At 37.4% G+C, this 16,392-nt stretch overlaps 1 protein-coding gene and 1 pseudogene across 1 annotated transcript; both read left to right on the top strand.

The window, feature by feature from the left end:
• The first annotated feature begins 1,940 nt into the window (after positions 1-1,940).
• LOC113151707 (acidic mammalian chitinase-like) lies at positions 1,941-5,723 on the top strand. Its single transcript, XM_026344595.1, has 9 exons — positions 1,941-2,194; positions 3,093-3,149; positions 3,270-3,435; positions 3,727-3,851; positions 4,109-4,232; positions 4,690-4,872; positions 5,062-5,178; positions 5,268-5,394; positions 5,515-5,723. The coding sequence occupies exons 1-9, from the start codon at positions 1,941-1,943 to the stop codon at positions 5,721-5,723; spliced, it is 1,362 nt and encodes a 453-aa protein (XP_026200380.1).
• A 4,702-nt stretch (positions 5,724-10,425) lies between these two features.
• On the top strand, positions 10,426-15,687 carry LOC113151708 (annotated as a pseudogene).
• Positions 15,688-16,392: the final 705 nt, after the last annotated feature.

Here is a 16,392-nt window from a genome sequence, read left to right as displayed (position 1 = left end):
GACTGTAGCCAACCCCCAGGACGTATATATCTATATCTTAGCTTATATCCTTTCACATTTCTAATCACAGTGATTCATCCACATCTCTACTGCTTATTTCTGTACCTCCAAAGAAGAGAAAACAGAAATACCATGAGAGAGTCAGATTTGGCCCAAATTTGTTAAAATTATGATCAAATAATTATATATTTAGATGGTCAAGAGTCAAGGTCATAGTTATCATGGTCAACGTGCCCTCATGTATGTCCCATTTTTTTCAGTGCTTTATCTCAGAAATGCCTGGATGGAGTTTCATTATATCTGGTAAAAAGTTACACTTGGACTCATGTATAAACTTATTAGAATATTAGTCTGGACAACTAAATTATGACTTCACAAGTTGGAGGTGCATCCACAGTGTGGTAATTCTATATTTGGTCTTATCAAAAGTTTTATGTGATTATGTATGTCAGCTAAACATTTTTAGTCACTAAAACATTTAATGTGAATTATTTTTTGTTGTAAGAAGTTATCTATGACCTGATGCTGTTCATTTTAACATCTAAGAAATTATAAATCAACCATGATATAAGTTTATTGTTGTTAACACAAATCCTAAAAATTACAGTGACACATTGCATTGAATTAAAAACCAGAATAATATCTGAAAGGAGGGTACCCAGAATACTCCAACATAATGATCATAAAACACAAGATACTTGTGTCAGTGTATTAACTCTTTTGATTCACGCAAAATCTCATAAATCTAGTTCACATAATGAATAAACTTTAATCAGTCAACTCATTTAGAGGTGTATGAGTTGCACTCACACAACCATAGGTCCTGACCAAGGCTTGGCATTCAGCAGGACACAAAACCAGATTCCCAGCAGGAAGCGGTAAGCCAGCTTTCAACAACATAAATAATCATTACTTCCCTTTATTAATTTGTGCAGACGTGAACTGATTACAGTTATCTCAGCAGTCAACTGTAATGATATAGTACAAACTAAACTGGTAGCTCATTTCCCAGCAGTACAAACTTTACAGGGCTTTGTCTAGTCTTTCCTTGAAGTGGGGTGATTAGGCACGTCAGCCAGACTCCCACCATGCTAATCTCTTATCTGCTGCACTTTGCCACCATTTTTAGTATTAGTCATTAATATGTAAAATATAAATCTGATCCACTCCACCAACCTCTGGACTCTGCTGCTGTCCTTCTTGCAGAAAGGTAATGATCAGCATGCCTGGATCTACAGTATAGACTATATGAGCATTTAGTTTAATGTTCTTTTAAAGGAGGAAAGAAAGGCTTACAATGTAATGCACTGATTAGTAACTAGTTAATTTCTGATTGATTCACATTTTGTTAATCAGTTTGGCACACTGGTGCATTAAAATAAGAATAATTGTGAGTAAATATGATGTAAAAGTAACTTATGTGATGCAGTAAAAACTGTTAAAAATGTAATGTGTTTATTTTCTGTATTAATTAAAAATGCTTTATCATCTTTCAAGGCTTTATTGTTGCAACAGTGAATTGGTTGGATCTCCAGAGAGCACAAAGATGAGACTCATAAGCGGTAAATACTTCCATTTATTCCTCTTCCAAATTTACATTTGATTATTAAGAATAAGTTTTTACTCATTTCAAATATGTCACACTTGTTATGTTAATTTATGGCTGGAATTCTAATCTAAATTAAAAATCATTAAAATGATGCAACTATTGATAATAATAAAAAACTAATGTAGCATTTTTCACTTTTTGTGTAATACAATTTAACCTTTACAGTAATTTAGTGTACTCTCAGTGATCTATTACATCCTAGAACCCAGCATTCAGAATGTTTCTACAACTTTTCTGTTGTTTTTCAGCGCTGGGAGTTCTGCTCATTCTGCACGTTGGTAAGTATTTGCTGTGTATCATAGACTTCTGTTCATCAAAGTTTCAGACAAACATGGATAGACTCAGAGTTTCACTGCTGCTTTGCTTCTGTCTTTCTTCAGCTTCATCCAGTAAGCTGGTGTGCCATATGACCAACTGGGCCCAGTACAGACCCAGTGATGGTAAATTCACTCCAGACAACATCGACCCTTTCCTGTGCACCCATGTCATCTACGCTCTGGCCACTATCAACAGCTTCAACCAGATCAGCCCCGTTGAATGGAACGATGAGCAGCAATTTGTCAGATTGAACAGCTTCAAGAATGTGTGAGTTTACACACAGTGTGTACAGTCAGCCTCAGTCACAACACCAACGCTCAGATGCTGCATGTACAAGATGTAGTGCCAGTGTTCAATATTAGTATTTGTATAGTATTATGGTCCGTTATTTCATCAGATAGATCCAACCGAGGCCAGCAGCCTCAGTTGCTTGAATACTTGAAAGTGAAAATTGTTGAAGATTCTGTAGCAACTTTAATAATGTATTTTCAGGTAAAGCACTTAGCTAAACAGTTCCAACAGTATAGTTTATAATGTAGAGAGATGAATGAACTAAATCAAGAAGAAACCTGTGTGGTGGCATAGCAAGTACAAGTGTGGGTATTTAATATAACAAGTACAGCGTTCAGTTCAAGATGTAGCCTACATTTACTCAATTACTGTACCTAAGTACATTTTTGAGGTACTTTTCTGGAGTATTTACATTTTATATTAACTTGTTACCTATGTTCACTCCACTACAATTCAGAGGGAAATATTGTACTTTTTACTACATTTATGTGAAAGCTTTAGTTACTAGTTCTTCTTTGCATATGTAAATTCTTAATACACAATGTAATCAACTAATAGTTGCTGATATCGTAGTGGATGGAGTAGCTGTCAGTGCAAAAAGAATCTCTTCTATCTTTGTTGCACATTAAGTTTCCATAGTAACACAGATCTTTGACTTTATATTTTTAAACTACTTCAAGTTGTTTTTGCCATTATTGTTTGCCTTCAAACATTTGTCAAACCATTCTGGACTAGACTTGTACATTTATCTTACTTTCATATGTACAGTCAAGTAATACTGTGACTGTACTCAGTCATTTTTAAGTTTTGATTTAGCATCTCTTATCCACTACAAACAGTTGTGATTTGTAATTCTCTCTCTCTCATCTTTTAGTAATCCTGATCTGAAGACTCTGCTGACAGTTGGAGGCACAGTCAATGGAATAAGTCCGTGAGTTTGTTGCCCCAGTCTCCCGCTCACATTCTCATTGTGCATATTCAATTCCAAAGTCATACACTAAACCCTGCTCCTGTAGTATGAATACCACAGTTCTTTTCTCTGTTCTTGCAGATTCGTTGCTGTAGTTGCCAAGCCTGAGAGTCGTGCAGCCTTCATCAAATCAGCCATCAGCTACCTGCGCACCCATAACTTTGATGGACTGAACTTGGCCTGGGAATATCCCGGACACAACGGCAGCCCACAGGACGACAAGGAGCGGTTCACTCTGCTGGTCACCGTTAGTAAAGTTTTCATGTTTCAAATTTTGTTTTTGAAAATTAGATATATTTTAGAATATATATCATGCATACTAGCAACTGGTACAAAACTTTTATGAGATTGTATGTTTTTAGATATTCTAATGGGAGAAGATGTTCTCAAATTATACAGATGTTAATTTAAGTCAGTGAATACAGTGAATGGAATGGATCATCAAAGTCTTCAAAACCCACTCAGTGTGATAGTAGGGAGTAGATATACAGTAAACACGTGTGAAGGATCTGAGGCAATTTGCTCATGCTGCCTTCAGGAACTGTCCACAGCCTTTGAGGATGATGCCAGAGACAACAGGAGGACTCAGCTGCTGCTGTCAGCCAACGTTGCTGCATTGGCTCCCACCATTGAAAGAGCCTATGAAGTCGACAAGATTTCACCGTAAGTTTGACTTCACTTGACTCAGTGTATGTTTATACTCAGTGAAATAAGAGAACAACAACAATGTCACCTTGCCATGAAAAATACAAATAATTTAACACTTAGAAGGAATCATACCTTTACTGATAAACCAGATCACTCAAGGTATAATAACATGCTAGATACTGATGAGGTATCTAGCATGTTTTGTGTACTTCAGTGTACTCGTAGAACTTCTCCTACTGCTAGTAAAAAAAAAATCCTATCAAAATCAACAGTCACTTTGACTTCATCAACGTGTTGACCTATGACTACCATGGATCCTGGGAGCCAGTTACTGGACACAACAGCCCACTGCACCGCAGCTCTTTGGACTCTGGCTCACACATTCACCACAATATTGTAAGATGCTCAACAGAAATATGCAAACTACTTTTTTTTATTTTTCACATTACGTGTTAGACCAATTTTCCAGGGTTCAGTTTAAGATGTTTTATCTCACTGCTAAGATTCAACAGGATTTATACACTAAATATTTTTTTCAGAAACTCTTATTCCCTTCAAAGCATTAACTAAATGTTAACAACTTATGATAATGAGATTTGATATAATGTTGAGTATAAATATCATCCTTTTTTACTTACAATGCTTTTGAGAATAAGTTTATTGTTGACTGTTACTTTAGCTCTCACAACATAGTCATAAAAAAAAAATTCTGAGCTGCTAGATGAATTGCTGCATCGCAGTTGGCGTGGTAATACTAACAACAGTTTTGGAATAATAAGTATAGAAAATATATATGATAGTTATAGTTCTAGTTTTCTACTGATTATTTATCTAATTTTTTCTTTGTGATTAGAACTCCTCTATATCGCACTGGCTGGATCTGGGAGCACCAGCTGAGAAGTTGTTGCTGGGTTTCCCTACCTTCGGGCGCACCTTCCGCCTCACCAGTGGTATTACCAGCCTGGGAGCACCTGCTAATGGCCCCGCAGATGCTGGACCCTACACCCGTACTGCTGGCTTCTGGTCTTACTATGAGGTGCAGTACACTCTTCTGTGTTTACAGAAATTACAAATTAAAGTCACAGCAAAAATGATATGCACTATTCTAAATCATTTCAAAAAGGAAAGACATGCTTATATGAGTAAAGTTGGTAAATTTAATTTAACTTATATTCTGATCTATTCTGATTTAACTTTTGCTGTTGCTTTATTATTGTGTTACCAGATCTGTGACTTCCTCCCAAGTGCTACTGTTGAATGGATCCCTGAACAGGAAGTTCCATATGCCACTTATGCTAGTTCATGGTTGGGCTATGACGACAAGCGCAGCTTTTCTTCCAAGGTATGTAAGAGTTTCATTAAAGTCTTCTAGGTAGGTTTTGTAAGTCTGTATCTGTTTTAATCATCTCATTGGTTTGGGTCATCCTGTAGGTCCAGTGGATGACTGCCAACCACCTTGGAGGTGCTCACGTGTGGACTCTAGACATGGATGACTTTAGTGGAACTTTCTGCTCTGCTGGAGCCTATCCTCTCATCAACCACCTCAGGTTGTCTATGGGTAAGTACTCTAGCTCAGATAACATACAGTAGAAAGGTGGAGGTGAGTATATAGTCATGTTTTGTTTAACCTCTATTTATTGTGTTTATAACATATGTTTCTACACATCTAATATTGCAGGCTTCCCACCAAAGCCTACCACCACCCCAGCCCCCACCACCACCAAAGATCCTTTGGCAGACATCTGCAGAGGCCGTCCTGATGGCCTGTATGAGAACCCAGCTGATAAGACTACGTACTTCCAATGCCACGTTGGAAACACATACCTACATCACTGCCAGTCTGGCCTCATCTTCTGGGACTCCTGCAAGTGCTGCGACTGGCCCTGAATGACACAAACATGAAGTACAACACAAGTCAATGAATATATACACTGAATTGTATTGCTGTAAAATCACTGAATAACCTTATGGTGCACAGTTTCAAGAGGAACAGAAAGTAGACTAGTAGAGTGAGAAATCTGTTGTCATTGACGTCTCTCCTTCCTGAAACAAAATAAACCATATCATTACACAACCTGGTGAGATATATACTTGAGCACACTGTGTTTTATAAATAAAGTGAACATTTTTCTTACAGTATATGACTGCGTGAGCATTGTTGTTGTAACACTATTACTTTTAATAGTAACACAGTAATATAACACACTACATAGATATTTTGTAAGGTCTTAAACCTTACACTGTAAAGTCCCTTGAGAGGACTTCTGTTGTGATTTGGCTCTATACTGTACATATAAAACTTAATTGAACTAAATTGAATATATATCATCCTGATAAATGTACATTTTGCTATTTGTATGTATATATACATATATTCTATCATATGTAAGTATGATAGAATTGGTCTTTATGGTGATTTTGACACCTGCTTCTATCACAAGACAGAAGTGTTAGAGATACACTGCAACGGTAGCACACACTTATTTCAGGCTCTACAGATGGTGGTTCTGTAGGTTGGGTAGATAAGGCACCATCATTCTCCACCTGAATCCTCCACATGATGGCTGCAGTGCCTTGGGATCTTGAAAATTATTGTCTTCTCTAGATTTCAGGTCTCACCAGTGCCTTTCCCAGTTCCTTGAAAAAGATGCATCTACTCTGGAGATTCCCTCTGGGTTCAGTGATATCCAGATGACAAAGGTGTTGTAAGCTGAGATGGCCAATTTTTGTCACAGAATATTTCCAGTAGCCAGTGTAGGGTCCTCCTTTGTCAGCTGTAGGCAGTCACCAGCTTGTCCACCCCTCATTTTGTGGCATTATGACCTATGTCTCTGGTCTTTGATGCCACTGTCCACATTTGCCCAGCCCTGTGCATTGTACTTATGAGTACTAAATTCTGGCTTTTCTTTGGCACATATCTTACCAGGCATGTGTTGGGTAATGTCATCTATAGATGACATTTCTTTTCATAGTAATACAGATGACACACAGTTGTACCTCCGTACTATGCCTGATCACAGTAAAGTGAATTATTTACAAAAATGTCTGATTGTATTATTTTATAACCATACTGTGATATTTATCACATATAACTAAAGGTATTTAATGATCTAGACTAACCTAGAGACTCTAGACTAACCAAGTCAGAATCTGATAACAGACAGGTCTCTGTGCAGAAGTAATGCACAAAGCAATAAAAGTTGGGTATAGACAAGTTCCTACCCTTGTACCTTGTATCTGCCAAATAACTAAATGTAAATGTAATTATTAGACTCTACTGTCTTAAAAGCTACCATCCAGAGTAAAAAACTTAAACCTAAACCAACAAAAAACATATAACATACTGTATGGATATGTCCAGCTGTTTGAGCCCTTTTAGCAGTACGAATATGATGTTTAGAGGTTAAACAACCCTGATTACTTTATATGTTACTGGCTGATGTTTTACGTTTAATAGCTCCCCTCATAATTCTTAACTTTCTTACTTAATGCCCTCATTATGTGAGATATGAGAAGCAGTAAAGGTTGAATAACAAAATCAAAGATCATGTTTATAAGCCTTGTACCAGCTTACAGGGGAAAAACATGATAATCAGAAGATAACTGCTGTCGATTGTTCTTTGCTTCCCACACAAACACTAATCCTGATCACTAAGCAACATTGTGTATTTTCAGAGAATTATAAGCTAGTTTTAAACTAATGTTTTAAATGTGTATTATAGTGCTGAGTTAGGAAAAATACATTATTTTCGTAAAAAGCAGTGTGCTTAAAATTGATCTTTGTAGAACATGCACAGTCCTCTAAAAAATTATAGTTTTTGCTGTATACCAAAGACACTGGAGTTTACATTTAAAAAATTAATATAGAACAAAATCATTTTGTTTTTATTTGATATTTGATTTTATTTGAGAAAAAAATCCAGCAGAACCGAGCTCAGGGTGGGCGGCCATCTGCCTCAACTGGTTGGGGTGAGTGGAAAGAGGAGAGAGAAAAGAACAGCAGGCAACAAGTAACAACAACAACAAACAGCAAAATGACTGGGCAGGTTGGTAGTACCAGTAACTGCATGCTGGAAACATACAGCTCAGAGGCCAGAGATACCTGCAGAAAAGTACAGAGACAAGGACCCAGAGAGGACGAAGTACAACTACTGGACAGAGGAAACATATACAGTAGTTAATGACATTAAAACCACCACGTAGTTTTAAAGTTATAGCAGGTCAATGTATTATTAAATCTATTATTATCTAAATCAGGGGAATGCCTTCTCCTTTCCTACTTTAAGCTGAAGATTTATTAACTGTACCATGGAGCTAGCCTCCTTTGATTTACTGGCTTCTTTTTCACAGTAGCAACAGTATTGAGTATAACGATCCAAACCATGCAATCTTATCTGTGCAGCATGATGAAGGTATAGTCATGGTATGGCATGCATACCTGCTTCTAGAACAGGCTCACTAATCTTTACTGATGCAATAATCCACAAGGATAGCAGCAGAATAGATAAAGAGCAAAACATTCTGACTTCTAAGGTAAAGAAAATTGCATCAAAATTGGGAGTAGCTTTATCATACAGCAATTCAATAATCTAAAAGACACTACCATTTCAACATATACATTAGCAGACAACATCCAGATTTATGTACATTTGCAATATATAAAACAAGATATAACAAACCATTTAGACAGACTTCAAGTATTTTTAAAAGACATAAAGACTTAGACTTAGAATTATCTTTGATCAGGTTGTCTTTTTTACCTCTTACTGCTTGTTCACCACTATCCATCCTGTTAGCTGTCTCGAGAGGTGGTATCAGAGGCAGGAAAAATTTGCCCCAACCCCATGTGTGAAAGAGCCGAGGCAGTATAGCCGAGGCTAACCCTAACCCTAACCCTAACCTGGGTAGATGGTGTGTGAAATTTTGGTGACATTTTATTGTGAAAGATGAGTCATGTTTCATATTTCAGTATGGATGAAATTGCAAAAACATCCAACTACTTTAATTCTAAAATGGTGCAGCCAGAGTGTTGACTGAAATTGGAAAGAGAGATCATGATTTTCCTACTGTCATTAACTTTCCATTTTCTCCTACTCTAGCCAATTACTGAGAAACACAATGCAATTTCCCCATTTTTCAAAATCCAACAATCTCTTTCTCACCCTCAAATTCACTATTTTCTCAAAACTAACTTGCCTGTCAACACTCTCATATTTCGGCTTTAGCTTTGATTACAGCAAGCATCCACAGTGGCATTGTCGCAAGTCTTCTCCAGCACATCCCAAAGATTCTCAATAGGGTTAAGTTCTGCATTGTGATGGCCAATCCATGTGTGAAAATAAAGTGTCACACTTCCTGAACCACTCTTTCACAATTTGAGCCCGAGGAATCCTGGCGTTGTCATCTTGGAGTATGCCCGTGTCATCAGGGAAGAAAAAATCGATTGATGGAATAACCCTATTCATTCAATATATTCAGGTAGTCTGCCTCTTTCTTTGGGTAAATAACGTTACTGAATCCAAACCTGACCAACTGCAGCAATCCCAGATCAATTTTAGTAGTTTCAACAATCTTCTTAGATGTTTTCTTTGCTTGATTCATACCAATAATTTGACCATTCTGACACAGATTAACATCTTTTCCATGACCACAAGATGTGTCTTCAGATTTGGTATATAAGAAATGAGAAGCTACTCACTGCATCAGTTAGGGTTAAATAACTGTTGCCAGCTGAAGCATAATCTATGCAGTAATTATCCAATGGGAAGCTCTTACCTATTTGCTTAGTTAAATCTGGTGATTTTTATTTTTTATTTTTGGCATGGGCAGTGTATTTTGCATATATTTCCGTATGTTAAATACTTGACTGTAACATGGACAGATAATTAACAGAAACCTGGATACAGCGCTTAGATGTGCATTCTGGTCTGGAATTCTGTATTTTAATAATAATATTAGAATACTCCATCCAATATATTGCTGAATGACGGCTTATCCAGGTATCTAAGGCCAGGATAATACCAGATACTTTTGCATAAGATCACAAACAAGCACATTAGTCGTTTACTGTGGGGTTCCTTTACCCACTAGCACACATGCACATCTTCAGGCTCTGGCCCCAAGTTTGGCATTGAACTTTACAAAAACACATTCACAGGAGAAATGTGCAATTCAAGAACATTAACTTTGCTTACACCTATCTCCTCATTACCACCTTTATCACTAATCCTTACTTACTTACAAACTAATGGTGGTAGCTAAGTATTTCCTAGCAGTTTTTCAGGGCTTTGCCCAGTCTTAGCTGGAAGAGGGGTGATTAGGCACGTCAGCCAGACTCCCCACCATGCCGAACTCTTATCTGCTGCACTTTACCACCAGCTATTAGTCATTCATGAGTAAAATATAAATTTGACCCAACTCCATCAACCTCTGGACTCTGCTGCTGTTCTTCTTGCAGAAAGGTAAGGAAATGCTTACAATGTAATGTAATCATTAGTAACGTCATGTGGACCTTCAGCTAAGAATTATTTTCATATGGCTTCACATTTTATTCATCAGTGACTCGGCAGAAAATTATCCAGAGAGCACAATGGCGAGACTTGTCACAGGTAATTACATTTTATTATTATTAATTAATTTATAGAAAAGTTAAATAATTTGTACCTTTATACAGTTACTTAATTTTTCATCTGTTTTGTCTTTCTTATATCTTCAGCTTCTTTTCCTAATTTCGGCTATCCTAAAGAAGATATAAATTATATATATACAATTTTCTACTACTGATAATATTAACTTTAAAATGTTATATACAGCTTACTATATAGTTGAGTGTAAAATACACTATAACCTTTACAGTAATTTATTGTACTCTCAGTGATCTATTACATCCTAGAATCTAGATCTAATTCAGAAAAACTCAATTTAATATAAAATAAAAATAAAAGTGTGCCAAAATTGTTCAGAATGTTTCTGCAACTTTTCTGTTGTTTTTCAGCGCTGGGAGTTCTGCTCATTCTGCACGTTGGTAAGTATTTGCTGTGTATCACAGACTTCTGTTCATCAAAGTTTCAGACAAACATGGATAGAGTCAGAGTTTCACTGCTGCTTTGCTTCTGTCTTTCTTCAGCTTCATCCAGTAAGCTGGTGTGCCATATGACCAACTGGGCCCAGTACAGACCCAGCAATGGTAAATTCACTCCAGACAACATCGACCCTTTCCTGTGCACCCATGTCATCTACGCTCTGGCCACTATCAACAGCTTCAACCAGATCAGCCCCGTTGAATGGAACGATGAGCAGCAATTTGTCAGATTGAACAGCTTCAAGAATGTGTGAGTTTACACACAGTGTGTACAGTCAGCCTCAGTCACAACACCAACGCTCAGATGCTGTAGCGATGTAGTGCCAGCGTTGTGCCCCTAGGTGTATAGTTTCAAGTCTTCAAAAGGAAATTTTTCACATTTGTGCCATAATGCTCTTACACATTTCAACTGCACGGCTAATGCAAACAGTACATAAAAAATAGATTTTTAAGCTTTACAACTATAGAAAACAGCCAATTCTACCATTTAAACTTATCAATTTTTTAATTCTCTCTCTCTCATCTTTTAGTAATCCTGATCTGAAGACTCTGCTGACAGTTGGAGGCACAGTCAATGGAATAAGTCCGTGAGTTTGTTGCCCCAGTCTCCCGCTCACATTCTCATTGTGCATATTCAATTCCAAAATCATACAATAAACCCTGCTCCCGTAGTATCAGAATGAATACCACAGTTCTTTTCTCTGTTCTTGCAGATTCGTTGCTGTAGTTGCCAAGCCTGAGAGTCGTGCAGCCTTCATCAAATCAGCCATCAGCTACCTGCGCACCCATAACTTTGACTGGACTGAACTTGGCCTGGGAATATCCCGGACACAACGGCAGCCCACAGGACGACAAGGAGCGGTTCACTCTGCTGGTCACCGTTAGTAAAGTTTTCATGTTTTAAAAATTGTTTTTGAAAATTTGTTTGAATTCTCTTGTGTATCACAAAAAAAAAAACATATGTATCACGCATGCCAACTTGCTAAAAGTTGCTAGGTGGAGAACATTTGTTATGATGAATGATGAATCATATGGTCTGGTAACCCTTGAGTGACTGCAATCCTCTAATGTTAGTAGAGTTTGAGATGATCGGTGGTAAATCTAAAGCCTTTGGCACAGTCAGTAGACAGAACATTTCAAGTAACATCAGTTAATATTGTATTTAAATTTGTAGGGACTAGGTTAATAACTGCCTTGTAAAAACATGTAATTTGTCTTCCTACACCACCATTTTTAATGAAGAACATACATATAGGCTTATAGCCTATATCGGTCATGTGTTTCTCTCAACATGTAACGTTATAAGGTGAATTAACAAGTGTCTTGAATAATTGTCAAGCAAACTACTGGTATGCCAATTTCACTGGCACGAACACACATGCAGTGGTGGTTTTGCCACACAGAGTTTGATTAATATACACACCAGCTGCTGCATGAAGCTGTGTCCACAAAGTCAGAGGGTCATATGCAACAGCATTTAGTATCTACTAGAATCTTTAGAGGAGAGCTGCAGTCTGTCGGAGCAGCACAGAGTTCACACTAAGAATAATGTCACAGGTTCAGAAGCTGAACATAAAATAATCTCTGGGGTTTTTGACATGATTTAAATATTAGTTTAAACTTTGCTGTAGCTCTGCCATGAAACTGTCACGCTACATTGCTGAAGTCAATCAGTTATTGCAAAATAGTACTGGCTTCACACACATAAGAAGTATAATCATCTTCTTCATCTCATCTTCTTCCAGTCATGTTAATTTGACATAGTAATGATCAAGGGACAAAAGTGACTAAAGTATAACAGTAATAAAGATGATTTTAGTAATTTGCCTTTAGCCAGCAGTGACTCATTCGTAGGGCAGCTGTCTACAAAACCCAGGATCAGTGGTTTGCCTCCTGTTTCCTTCTGGCTACCTGCCAAGGTTCTGCTTGGACAAGACATTGAAACCCCATAATAGTGCTGTTATGCAGGCTGCTAAGATGAAATATATTGGGTATTGAAGGCACTTTTGAATATAACATGGGTTTGAAGGGACTGGACTATCTGGACCGTCCAGCTCTACCTAAACATGATTCACTATCAGTATGACTTGGTAAAGACTGACCACAAACATCTGACTGAAATATTCCAGCAACCATTCATGGTCCCCATTGGATGAATCTTGTTGAACCTTTTTGTTTGTCTTGTGAAATAACTTTATATACCACAAAATTTTGTACAGACGACCCCAGATGATGTTAGCATGCTTGCACACTATTAGCATGTTAGCATTATGACATTATGATTTTTTTTTATGAATTGTTTTTTTCTAAGTCCAGCATTAAGCCAGCCAGTGTTATACAAAAAAAACAACATTATTAAATGTACTAATGTGCACTTTTTGATGTTTCATGACAAACAAATAAAGAGAAAGAAAGAAAGAAATATGGAAAATGAATGACCAAACAAACGTATGTAACAACTTAAGATGTATCCAACTTTAGAGGGATCTGAGGTGTTTTGTTCATCCTGCCTGCAGGAACTGTCCACAGCCTTTGAGGATGATGCCAGAGACAACAGGAGGACTCAGCTGTTGCTGTCTACCAACGTTGCTGCATTGTATTCCACTGTTGACAGAGCCTATGAAGTCAACAAAATTTCACCGTAAGTTGGATTTCACTGGACTCGGTGTATGATTATGCTCAGTGAAGAAAGGTATCTGAAAAACTATACTTTTGGATTTAGTTTTAAAACAAAGATAGTATCCTGTACAGGTACTGGTCAATTTAAATAAACCAGCACTACTAACTGTGTAGGACATTCAAGTATAAGGACACTGGGAGACTGGGGTTACCCTGTGGGCCTACCTCCAGTAGGGTGTTTTGCCTTGTACGTTGTATCTCAAGCTTCTGCCAAAATGACTAAACGTAAAATGTTAATTGATGGAACAGACTAAAATGTCTCCTGTAGTTTAGACTTAGATGGAATTATACCTTTACAGTTAAAGTACTAGCATGTTTTGTGTACTTCAGTGTACTTTGTCCTTCACCAATGGCAGAACTCCTACTGCTGATCTAAAAAAACCCTTTCAAATTCAACAGTCACTTTGACTTCATCAACGTGTTGACCTATGACTACCATGGATCCTGGGAGCCAGTTACTGGACACAACAGCCCACTGCACCGCAGCTCTTTGGACTCTGGCTCACACATTCACCACAATATTGTAAGATGCTCAACAGTCAGACATCTGGAAACTACCCACTTTCTGTCCTAACTCTATATGTTTATTTCACTATTTATTTAAAGTGCAGTTTAAGATATTTTATTTAACTGCTGGGAGCAAAATCTAGACATTTAAGGTTGAATCAGCTCAAGTTGACCTATTCTGGTAATGTAATTATTAAAATTAAAATTACATCTGTTATAATTTTGAACATAGATTTTTTCTTAGCAAATAGACTACTTACATACATTATATTTTAGCTTTTCAGCATCACTTTGTTTTTATAAGAATTCAGAATTCACTTTGATTTTAGCGCTTGTTTAGTCACTATGAAATCGAGCTAGTAGATAATAAAATAATGAGCAGAATCCTACAGAGTGGTTAGTACTACACAAGTACAGTGTATGGAGTTTTACACTGTATTGCATTTGCTCTGTTGTTAGAACTCCTCTATATCCCACTGGCTGGATCTGGGAGCACCAGCTGAGAAGTTGTTGCTGGGTTTCCCTACCTTCGGACGCACCTTCCGCCTCACCAGCGCTACTACCAGCCTGGGAGCACCTGCTAATGGCCCCGCAGATGCTGGACCCTACACCCGTACTGCTGGCTTCTGGTCTTACTATGAGGTGCAGTACACTCATTAAATTCTCAGCTGGTGCTGGTCTGAAGGCCATGTGTGTTTACAGATGTTAAATAACACAGTAAAATATAACATTTATAAATAAAAATATTAAATGTAAACAATTCAAGGAAAGACTTTATATGAGATATGATATATGAGTTTGGTTATATGAGTAAAGCTGATATATTAATTAATTTAATTTATATTCTGATCTATTCTGATTTAACTTTTGCTGTTGCTTTATTATTGTGTTACCAGATCTGTGACTTCCTCCCAAGTGCTACTGTTGAATGGATCCCTGAACAGGAAGTTCCATATGCCACTTATGCTAGTTCATGGTTGGGCTATGACGACAAGCGCAGCTTTTCTTCCAAGGTATGTAAGAGTTCCAATATTAGCTGCAAAACTATGTTCTTCTAGGTAGGTTTTGGAAGTCTGTATCTGTTTTAATCATCTCGGTTCTCTTGATTCTAATGTGGTCATCCTGTAGGTCCAGTGGATGACTGCCAACCACCTTGGAGGTGCTCACGTGTGGACTCTAGACATGGATGACTTTAGTGGAACTTTCTGCTCTGCTGGAGCCTATCCTCTCATCAACCACCTCAGGTTGTCTATGGGTAAGTACTCTAGCTCAGATAACATACAGTAGAAAGGTGGAGGTGAGTATATAGTCATGTGTTGTTTAACCTCTATTTATTGTGTTTATAACATATGTTTCTACACATCTAATATTGCAGGCTTCCCACCAAAGCCTACCACCACCCCAGCCCCCACCACCACCAAAGATCCTTTGGCAGGATTCTGCCATGGCCGCCCTGATGGCCTGTATGAGAACCCAGCAGATAAGACCTCCTTCTTCCAATGCCACGTTGGAAACACCTATCTGCACAACTGCCAGCCTGGTCTTGTCTTCTGGGACTCCTGCAAGTGCTGCAACTGGCCTTGAATGACATAAACATGAAGTACACCAATTTCATTAATGTATAGGAAACTGAAGTGTGTTGCTGTTGAATTTTCCTGGAATGTCAGTATGTACTCAATAACCTTATGTTGGAGGGTTAGACCACGAACAAAAAGTTAACCAATGAGAGAGTTGAGGTCATTGCAGTATTTTCCTTTCCTAAATAAAATAAACAGAATCATATCATTATATGACTTGATGACAGATATGTCTGATTACCTCAAAGTTTTCTTGTGTTTTATAAAAAGATGAAGAAGAAGAAGAACATTTACTCTACATGGTCTATACAAATGATAAAATTGATTTCATACCTGCATTTTATATAATGCTTTATACAATTATATATTGTAAGGTCTTACATTGTACTTTATACTGTAAAGTGCCCTGAGGTGACTTCTGTTGTATTTTGGCACTATACAAATAAAATTGAGTTAAATTCATTGAATTTTTTTTTGTGATTTGCATTCGTTCCAAAATGAAACTTTCAAACTTTACTAAAATCCTATTTTGAAAGGAGCATAGCTTTATTGCATCAGCTGCTTCATTTATGCATCACAGTCATTGGCACATTCTCCTATAGCTGTGAAGCAATCGCCTGACTAGTACTAAGGAATCATATTCATGCAATGTGCAGCATAGACATTATAACCTGATTTTCATTATTCGCCCCTTATTATATTTCTTTTTTAT

Source organism: Anabas testudineus, chromosome 5, assembly GCF_900324465.2.
Source record: "Anabas testudineus chromosome 5, fAnaTes1.2, whole genome shotgun sequence".
Lineage (NCBI taxonomy): Eukaryota > Metazoa > Chordata > Actinopteri > Anabantiformes > Anabantidae > Anabas > Anabas testudineus.
This window is presented reverse-complemented; position numbering and strand designations above follow the sequence as displayed.

Coding starts and splice junctions, on each gene's coding strand:
- LOC113151707 (XM_026344595.1), top strand. CDS start 1,941: ATGGATAGACTCAGAGTTTCACTGCTGCTTTGCTTCTGTCTTTCTTCA. Junction 3,436..3,726: donor GGTTCACTCTGCTGGTCACC/GTTAGTAAAGTT, acceptor TGCTGCCTTCAG/GAACTGTCCACAGCCTTTGA. Junction 5,395..5,514: donor CCACCTCAGGTTGTCTATGG/GTAAGTACTCTA, acceptor CTAATATTGCAG/GCTTCCCACCAAAGCCTACC.